This window comes from Pinus tabuliformis, chromosome X, assembly GCF_031772625.1.
Source record: "Pinus tabuliformis cultivar Carrire ecotype Pingquan chromosome X, CPIR1, whole genome shotgun sequence".
Lineage (NCBI taxonomy): Eukaryota > Viridiplantae > Streptophyta > Pinopsida > Pinales > Pinaceae > Pinus > Pinus tabuliformis.
Genome location: NC_142308.1, coordinates 294,664,447 through 294,675,538, shown reverse-complemented (window position 1 = coordinate 294,675,538; position 11,092 = coordinate 294,664,447). Strand labels below are relative to the sequence as shown.

Below are 11,092 nucleotides of genomic sequence, written 5' to 3'. Positions count from 1 at the left end.
ACATGGGTTTTTAACCAGGGTTGTTACAGAACCCTCACCCTTGGGGGAACATTGTCCTCAGTGTTCAATGGTATCCATAACCAACAAGACTGTTGATATCACAACATACTTCCCATGGAGCTTTATAAATTAGCTTGTTGCAATACTTTCAATTATCAACTTGTTGAAAACATGACAATCATGTTGTTTACTACAACTTTATTACAAAACTCATTATGGTATTTACAATAACAACCACATTTTCTAAACAAAAAAAACCATATTGTTTATGGAGCTTTATAAATCTAGCTCGATAGAGTATTTACAATAATATACACGTATACACATATGCACATTTTCTCAACCAACAAATAAAAGAATACGATGCATGCATATGCAAGAAGGAAATCCAGAGGCCCACACCTCCACCCTCAAAGTAGTACCAGGATTCACCTCCTTCCCAGGAAGTCCAGAATCCATGTCAATGTCTAGTGCTACAATCCAATGCTACTTGTCCTCTCAGTAAACAATTACTGGCTCATTGTTCCAGGGCACACTCCTAATGTCCATCTAATTCCATCTGGAAATGCTAATGACAAAAAAAAATCCAACCTTACCTTCCCTTCTCTGCTACACAATCCTTGGGGAAATCTGGCCACCCCCATCTATGAAGTCACACACCTTCCAAGTTCCACGGGCATCCCCTTCTCTACTGCATATTCCCTTGAGTGACCCCTCCCTTCATAAGGTTCCTCGCATCGGAAGATCCGAAAACCAAGGCATATCCCTACCTCCAAACCATCATACTAGTCATCGCATGCTCATGGAAATAAATGGACACTATTGAGTACTAGTGTCACACAATGGCCTTGCATTTGAAGTGCTTTACCAACATACCACTCCATGTTCCAATTTCCTACATTGCCACTACTAATTCTTGCAGTCCGTTTCAACCACCCAACTATGCATGTTTGTGCATTCTTGTACTAAGAACATAATTTCCATTAGATTCAAAACAAATTGAAATAAATCCAAATCATACATCATTAATGGTCTGTCAATAAGGTACACTTGCAATCGTGTTCACTTCATGTCATAGCAAGTCAAAACTAGTTGTTTGATCAAATCACCGTGAATAAACATATCACAACCGGTTAGCTTAAAACATATCCATCATAAATTAAAATCATGAATTGCATAAAATCATCATAAACCATAATCATAATTGAAATGTAAATATCATAAGTCAGAATCATAGATCACATGCATAATAAAACTGAAATAAAATACTAACACTTATCCTTTAATCGGTCCTTTGCTTCTACCTTTATCCTTGTCCTGTTCGTACACACACCTGATTGGTTGCCACATCCAACAAACACCCAGTGCCTTTTTCTTTTCTTTAGTCACATACACATACACAATGTACATCACAACACATACATCCACACACAACGTACGACACCACGCAATGCATACACCTATGCCTTATATGTATCATGACACATATACCTACACCCGGTGTACAACACAACACAATACATACTCCTACATTCGGTGTAAAACATAGTACAATACATGTACTACACAAAGTACAAGAAAACAAATAAAGATGCCACGATACCACAACTACATAATGCACATACATAGTACTACATGTCTACATCACAATATGTATGACATGCACACAATACCACATGTACACTATTACCATATGTACAACATGTACACAGTGCCACTTGTACACAACACCACATGCACAACGTGTGCACAACACCACATGTACACGGGACCACCTACACAACATGTACACAATGCCGCATGTACACCACACCACCTGTATGCTTTGTACATAATACCACAGGTACAAAACACCACATGCACTACATGTACACGACACCACATGTACACAACGCCACATGCATGCCATGTACACAAGACCACTTGCACACAACACCACTTGTACAACATGTATACAACACCACATGCACACAACACCACATGTAGAATCATGCACACAAGACCATATGTACATAGAACCACATGTACATAACATTGCATATACAACACGTACATAACACCATATGTACACAAGACTACGTATCAACCATGTGCATAGTACCATATGCACACAACATGCATATCCATCATTTACACACTAAAATATGTACACAACACTGCATATCCAACATGTACATAGAACCAACGATACCCAACACTGCATACACAATATGCACACAAAACCATATATACAATAGGCACACAACACCATAGGTACAATCACTGAATATACAATATGCAAAACATATACCTGATAGTAGCACTGTACATCCGAAACCACACTGTATCTACCAAGCACCCTTGCTTCCAATGTCTCTTCGTCATCCATGCTTATCCTAGCATGTCGCAGATGATGTTGTTTTCATTCCGCTGATGTATCTCTTAGCATTTCATGTCCATAACGTAAACATAGACATAGTATAAACACATAAATTCAATTCATATCCACGTGATATTGAGCTTGCATATATTTCGAGGTTACTCTTTCCACTTGATTCCTCATAAGCCATGAACCTCTTCATACTATTCACATGCATAAGAAATCATTCATCCACTAGAATGATCCTTGATGACCATGTCAAACTATGAAATACATACATACATACATATACACATATAACATCCATATCAAATAATCATGATCCCTAAGGACCCTATCAGACAACTGCATACACACACACATATATATACATATATAGACATCAACATAATCATGATCACAACATAATTACCAAATATCATAAGGTCTACATCAAGAGAACGCCCTTTATCCATGCAACACATGCGCAATATTGAGAACAACAATCGCCAACATAGCCTAGGAACCTGATGCCTCAAATTCATTTACTCTACCTTCCATGTTACCTTCCTCATGAGTGCTTTGCAATCATCCATTTACCGCAATGGACCCAACCGACTATCATACTCTTGCCTTCAACTACGATTATGCATGCATCATGCTTCATCCAGACCTTACATTACTTGTTGATATTCATTCATCTCTCCCTCAATTCCACTACCTTTCCTCCTTCCCAACCAATTCCCAAGACAAAACATAAAAGGCAATAACAAGAAGAAAACCATGAAAACTAATAACAATAGGACACCACAAACAAAGTGGTATGACCATACACTAGACATAAACAAAACTGCAAATCAAGCGCAAACAAAGCACAAAGCATTGAAATCATAAGACTCTCAACAGACACCATGACTCAATCCCATGGCTTCCCAATTGTTCCCAAGGAAAGCTCAACCTGATCCTTCTCCAAGATTTCATGCTAGTCTCTTTTACTATGCAATCCCTACATCATACTTCCATAAACAGATGATTGGTAGTGCATAAATAATGATAACAATATACGAGTTACCTTGCCTCGTTGTGCCAAGCATGTTTCCTTGCAATTGAACACATCCACGCCATTTGTCAAGGGACCCCAATCATTTGAAGAAACTAGCCATAACTAGAACTAGCTATTATACCTGTCAAATACATCTTTATGAATATAACACATATCCATATAATCTCAGAAAAAGTCAAGGTTAAGAAGACTTCCTGTATTCATGAAAGCACTCATTCGTTTGGAGTTGCGATCTCCAAACATAGCCAGAGGAATTATTACCCAATTTCTTCCTTTTACCATTTTCATTGTTTCAATCGAGTCTTACTATGTGCTATCACATCACCCAACTGTTAGTTAGATAAACGCATAAACTATTACCTTGTCATGCTAATACCAAGAAAGTTTCCCTGCAACTTCTCATACATGTTGATCACATATTCCAAATATCAAGACAAGATATATATTAATTTGAAATCAACCTTTACCAAGTCTAACAACCATGTCATAATCAACAATCAACTAACATTCATCAGTCATAATACATACTGTTACAATTATCACCTACCTACACTCAAGTACATATCAACTGTCTGAACACATATGTATTAGTACAACCATATTAAAACAAGATCACTTCTTTAAGAAATATTATATACACATACTCATATCATGCAATTAATCAGAAATTCAAACAACAAATAAATGACATAATAAACACTCAAACATCAAATAGACAACATCAACAAACTCATACCTTAATGTATCTTAGGGGAGATTATCTTGTCTACAAAAAGAAATATAGGTTAGCCATATATAACTTCACAACATATCAACGCAAAAGTAGATAAGGTCATGATATCCATAATAGTAACTAGCTAACATGTTCACATCATAAAATCATAAACAATCATCATTCATGCCTAACAATCACATATGCATAATCAGTCTACATTAGTATGACATAATATCACAAATATGTGGACCGTACCTGAATGTCATAAACCTAACCATCTACATAGGTCAATCAAAATCAACACAATCCATACAACATCAAGATCTCAATGAAATAACTGTAATCATCCGGTTAACTAACATATAACAACAAGAAGTTAACATATCACATACATATAACATAATCATCAAGTTAGCTATCATATGAAAACAAGAAGTTAACATATAACATTCTCATCAATAACTTATAACATAATCATCAAGTTAACTAAGTTACATAAAACAACAACAACAATGCATATAATAAGTTACTACCATGCATGACTATCTAACATATGTGCATATGACTGCACTGAAGAACTAACATCTATCATTCATGTAACCATAACAACAATAAAATGACAAGCATGTACATAAACCTAATTCTTATAACAACCATTAACCAACATACCTGCATGCCAAACATACAATACCTGTATGACGATATACTCTTACCCCAAAGTCTAGTGTTGCAACCTTGCTCTAATAGTCTGCATCTCCTACTTTATCTCAACCAACACATTAAAATCATAACATACCAACAACATCATGATGACCTAAAGTGCCTACAACGACCTCACACATGACAACCATAACCATGAAAATGCATGCATAACAGTCACATAGACAACTAACATGCATAACAAATGCATATATAACTAACATGTACTCATGACGACCACATCCAACAACAACACCATCAACTTTCACATGAAAACACAAATAAAACCATGACCACCACCATGCATACACAACAAGCACATAGACCATAAGCATAAAGAACACATATGAAATCAACATGTATGCATGACCAACACATCGCCCATCTAGTCCAAGGGTTGAACCATGCTCTAATACTACTTTGTAATGCCCTCCTCCTACATCTACCCAAGTAACCAACCAACTGGGGTAAACATGTGATGAAGAGTTAATATGATATGATTCAAATCCCTAAGTGTAGTTAAGGAAGTGGAACCGATGAACCAACACTTTACAAACCTCCCTCAGGTGCTACAGGACCCCCAAGAGCTAATCTACCACTCTAGGTGCCCAACCCCTGAGTCAACCTAGCATTTTAATGAATTAAACTCCCAATCGTTCACATGAAATGGGAATTCACGCAATTGGGACCCTGTAGTCGCTTCGACAACGCCTGCAACAGAGAGATTGTAGTCTTTTTCAGTAGGTTTTTGCTAAAGACTGCGATATTTAAGCCACTTTTTCAAGGCTAGCCTCCAACATAAAGGAAAATCTAGCCTCTAACACAAAACTTGATCAAGGAATTTACTTAACTGAACCCAACCATGATAGACATTTCATCGAACACATCATGAGCATGCAATCTACAGGTAATAATAACAGATATAAGCATAGGGGTCTCATACTTATCTGAGTCTCACTAAAAAGCATTGATGCCTTATCACATTAGTTTCATCACCATCTATTAAGCCATATATTCATTTTACATTTAGTGATTAACCAAAACATGATGAGAGCCATACATTTTCACTGTCACAAAACTCACTCATAACGAGCATATAACCAACATAAATATCAAGGATATAACAACCATATAAACCACATATAGGCAAGTATATTTACCCATAAAATACCAAGGGGAAAGAGAGCTCTTGTTGATGATTGCATAAGTCGACCATGTATGGGACTTCCATGAACCACCCAACCATAGACTAGGCTTGACCAAATATTTATTTCAGCCAGTCACCCCCGTGCCATCTTCCAAGCATGAATGTGGTATCTCATAAAATAAATTAATCAAAATCGTCTATGGCTTACAAAGGCCAAACCACCTCAACCCTCAACCAGTGATTCCACCACATAGTCGAACATCACTATAAATCAATAGATTGGTTTCCACCCAATTTTGCAGGGCTCCAGGGCATCTGTTCCAACCAGGGCTTCCATGATTAGTAACTCAACCCATAGTTGTCAGCGGGCTTCAAGAGTGTTTGTCCAACCAGGGATTCCAGGACTAGTAACTCAACCCACCAAGGGCTTCCAGAGTGTTTTTCCAACCAAGACTTCCAAGACTAGTAACTCAACCCAAGCTAATACATGGTTTCCACATCATTTGTCCAACCAAGGCTTCCAGGAACTAGTAACTAAACCCACAACAAAAGCAACATGAGAACCAACCAGGAAACAAAAGGACAAAAACCCAAATACCATGACTATCCAAGAAATGGCAAGGCTAGGAAAAAACCACTATCAATCAAGGCAAAATCTCCATGTGAATGACAGATCATAACCAAGAAACCACATGCATGTTCCATGCATGCCCAAACTAGCAATGAAATCATACATGCAACTCAAAACCTACAAGAAAAATATGGTGTAGTCACTGACCTCGATGTCCTCTTGCGCTTTCCTGCTTTTCCTTTGCCTTCTTTCTCCAAATCCAATGTATGCCACACTCCTCCAAGAGTTCTCTAAGAAAACTCTAAGTGTCCAAGACTATCAGAGAGATAATAGAGAGATCTCCACCAAAACCTATCAAAAAATTGTCAATTGATCCTCATAAGCCTTTTTATCAACGAGGCCTCTGTTTTCTACAATTTCCATTATTTTCCTTCATTTTCCTCCTCACATGCAACATGTGACCTTTCACCTTCATTTTCTCCAAATTTCCATCATTTTCATAAATAAAATGCCAATTAATGTCTCTTTTCCTTTCCAAGGCCTTTTTCATTTCTTTTGGAAATTTCTATAGCCATTAACAAACCAAATGAACACCCACACTAGGATGTTTTTCCCAACATTCAGCTTAGAATATGTGTCCCATGACCGTGGTCTTATAAGTTTTTACATGGGTTTTTAACAAGGGTTGTTACGGTTATTATGAATCTGATACCACTTGATGCACTGGAAGTGACGGAGTTCCCTCTTATCCCACGAACTCCAAACTGACTCAAATTTTTGTAGGGAGACCCTCTCTCAAGATTCGTAACCTCCACATATTTCTCCTTCATTGTGGCCTGATTTCCAAATTTAAATGGGCTCTCATCTCTATTTCCTTTTCACTGAATTAAATTCAAACCCGCATTCCAAAATAAAAATATACTATGGGATCCACTTCAGAGGAGGTCAGAGGTCGAACCCTCTCTTACAATTTTTCCCTGCACACCCCTAACTTATCTGTAAGCCGACTAAGTCTCGCTTAATGTTGGGGTTGGGCTTCGATATTCCCTGCCAAAATTATACCAAGTAATTGACTATGTCGATCAAGGTTGGCGTTAACTATTGGAACATGCATTGTTGGGTCCAACCCACACAAGTCTAGTTTCAGAACTAGTCAGGGGAGGGGGGGGGGGGGGGGTTGGCCACATTAATCAAAGGACGAAGGCCCATCCCCTCTTTGACTTTGGATTTCTTTTTTTCAACTTTCTGCCCTCTCAACCCTTGTCCACTTTGTTTATTGAAATTAGGCCCAAATGATCAAATGTGTAAACTCAGTGCACGCCTTGGAATTGAACCTTCTCCCTTATTCCTTCCTTGTAGGTCTCAACCCTTGTCCACTTTGTTTATTGAAATTATACCCAAATGATCAAATGTGTAAACTCAGTGCACGCCTTGGAATTGAACCTTCTCCCTTATTCCTTCCTTATAAGTCTCACTCTAATCTAAATCTCTAATTCATTGAGCACCTTTTTCTTTGCTAGAGCTTCTTTCCCTCTCGCATGCTTTTGATCTTTGAGATGTTCCTTTGCAAACTCAATTATCTTCTCCACTAGTCACCGAATAAAATCAACACAGGAATTCATATGTTGTCTCAATAGTAAACATAGGGATATATACTCCCTTTCTTTCTCTTAACAAAGATACCAATGCAAAAAGTAATTGAGTACATACATAGACGAGAATTGGGAATGTTTACTTTCATTCAGATCAGTAATGCAAATATACACAGAGAACTTATGATTGCTGTCATCTAACTTTTTAATTAAACACGCTCTCCTCTCTGTTCAAACTTTACTCGTCGAGTTCCACTAGCTTTGAGTTTTAGGGTTTCATTATCTTGAAAGCTCTTTATATTTCATTATTATAATTTTAACAAGCATCTAACCACGATATTAAATGTAGAAAAGGCACACCTTCCATAAACTAAAAAAATAACATATTTACATAGTCTGAATATTTTACACGGACCCTCTCTCCTCCCTCATGAGCTCTCTCCTCTTTTTTCTAAACTTTGTAGATATTTTACATGAAACAAATTCTCCTCCCTCATGATCTCTCTCCTACTTTTTCTAAACTTTGTAGACATTTTACTTGAAACAAACTCTCCTCCCTCATGAGCTCTCTCCTTTTTTCTAAACTTTGTAGGTATTTTACATGGAACAAAATATGAGACAAACCCAGAAGAAATGGACACATGTCCACTCTCCTAAAAGTAACCCCATGCCTCATATAGACACTTGTTTATATTACATATGCCCACTTGGGTTGCTTAAAAACAATAACCTAATTGCCGAGGTCCTTCTTACACTCCGGACACATGGAAATACAAGAGAATACTAATTTTAATTTTATACATATTTACAGATGGGGGAATTATCTTTTCGTTTGTGAATTTACATGGCCCCTTTTGAGGTCTGGTCAAAATAAGCAGCTTGGATATGGATACTCTTGCATCACGATGAGCATATATCAATTAACTTTTATTAATCTGATAGTATTAATGTAAGTGTGAAATTGAAGTAGACAGAATCACACATCTCTCTTACTAAATTATAAAACGCGTTTTGGTTCTGAATAACTTAAATATTTATGATTTTAACTACTCATTTAAATTTTAAAAATATTAAAAAGAAAATGAATCATATCATTATTTATCTACTGAAGTTTCAATCCGTGGTCCATTGATGATCCGTGACGCCATCGACGTCTACGATGAGGCAGGCCGCCAAATGTCTATTTTTAAGGGTAGACTGTCTCGTTTTCCTTGATCACGAGGAAATAGATACAGGGACGACTCACTTTTGTAGGCAAGTGGCAAAAGAGTTCAAAAAACCAGCCATCCGGCAAAATCTTTATGGCTTCTTTATAGCGTTACTTGTCTGTCCCGTTTCCAACACGACACTGGACGACATTTTAAAGTGATTCTCTTTTTCTTTACCCGTGAATATGTAATAAGAGAGATCAGATTCACAGCTTAGCTATTAATAGCAAAGTGCCGTGAGATATGTGAATTGAGGCGTCTTTTTCGGCCATTAATTGATCTCACCCAGTAGACCCCAACAGCCCACACGGTGTATATAAGCAGCCACAATGATTTTGTGTCAAACGCTGTCGTTCCAAGGAATTGGCAATGGCGGAAGGCACAGTGCATTCTGGAGAAAGCGTATGGATTTCATTCGGGGTCTGCAAACCCAACGAAGGCTGCCACATTGATGATGTGGTGGCGCAGCTAGTAGGAGCCGCTGCCTCCATTGACGGGCGTGGCAGCAGCAGTAGTCTATCAGATCTTAGCATGACCATCCTCAAGAGTACTCGTGGGAAATGGGTGGGTATTCTCTCTTTCTTTATTAGATTTTACACTCATTTCGCACGATAATAATTACTTCAGTTGATTAATCCTCTTCAACGCAGGCTGCTGTGTTTGCAGAGAGAAAGGGCAGGGAAGATGCGAATCCATGGATAAATCTTCCGGAGGTAACCAACCAACTAAGAAAATATAACTTTTCAGTTGAGCGCTTCTGTGACGTGCCTTCGTTCATCTATTTAGTTCACAAATTAATGATTTGTTGATTGCAGGCTGCCTCATTCACGAAGGGATTATCTTCGGTTGTTCGAATGGTGGAGTACGGATGGTTTGAATTGAGCTGCGAAGAGAGCAAACAGAACTCCCCGGTTGGGAAAAAACGAATTGGAGACGTGGTTGGTGTACGAAGAATATATTCTAGACGTAAAAATCAGGACAAACTGGCTTATTCTTGTCTTGCTCTATTGAAGTCTTATTTCACAAAGATGGAGGGCTTGCATTCTTACACATTCTATAACTCCTTGGATGGTACGTGTATAATAGGGTTAGGGTTGTGGGAAAGCGTAGATGCAGCATATATTGCGATGAATAAACCGAATGGATTTCCTTCGGAACCATTTTGGAAAAGTTTAGGAGCGAAAAAGCTCAAATATGAGATCTGCCAGGTTGTATATGTGACAGACAAAGACAACGAATAATTAGATATGTTTGATGTTTCCTGTGGTTGTCTTCACGCGACTTGGTGGGATTCGCTGTTCATAGTCATTGGCCTAGTCAGAAAGAAATTACTGGTTCAAGGAAGAGCGAATAGACAGTTTTCTCTTCCAAAGGTCAGAATGCGCCTTATACACATTAAATGCGCACTTGTTCAACTTTGTAGAAGTAAATAACAAATGCACACTTGTTCAATTTTGTAGAAATAAATAACAATTCCTGCAGTGTAATCAATTACAACGCTTGTCGATTACAACATTGAACTGGAGGCACTTGCATGTCGATCATGAATATCCACTCTAACTTCATTTTGCATGATGAATTTAAAATCATAGATATTATTGAGAAACCTCATTTGGCATATTGGACGAATTATAATAGTGGTATAGCTTCAAAATTGAATCTATGCCACAACCCTTGGATCAGTTCTTTCAGTGTAATTCAAAATTGAGTTTTCCAATTTATTTAACATAAATAAATTTATTGAAAGTTGAAATGAAGG

General features: G+C 37.7%; 1 protein-coding gene across 1 annotated transcript; it reads left to right on the top strand.

The window, feature by feature from the left end:
• Window positions 1-9,696: 9,696 nt before the first annotated feature.
• On the top strand, window positions 9,697-10,779 carry LOC149139561 (uncharacterized). Its single transcript, XM_089453030.1, has 3 exons — window positions 9,697-9,897; window positions 9,984-10,046; window positions 10,149-10,779. Exons 1-3 carry the CDS (start codon window positions 9,703-9,705, stop codon window positions 10,572-10,574), a joined length of 684 nt encoding a protein of 227 aa, XP_089309156.1. The 5' UTR covers window positions 9,697-9,702; the 3' UTR covers window positions 10,575-10,779.
• Window positions 10,780-11,092: the final 313 nt, after the last annotated feature.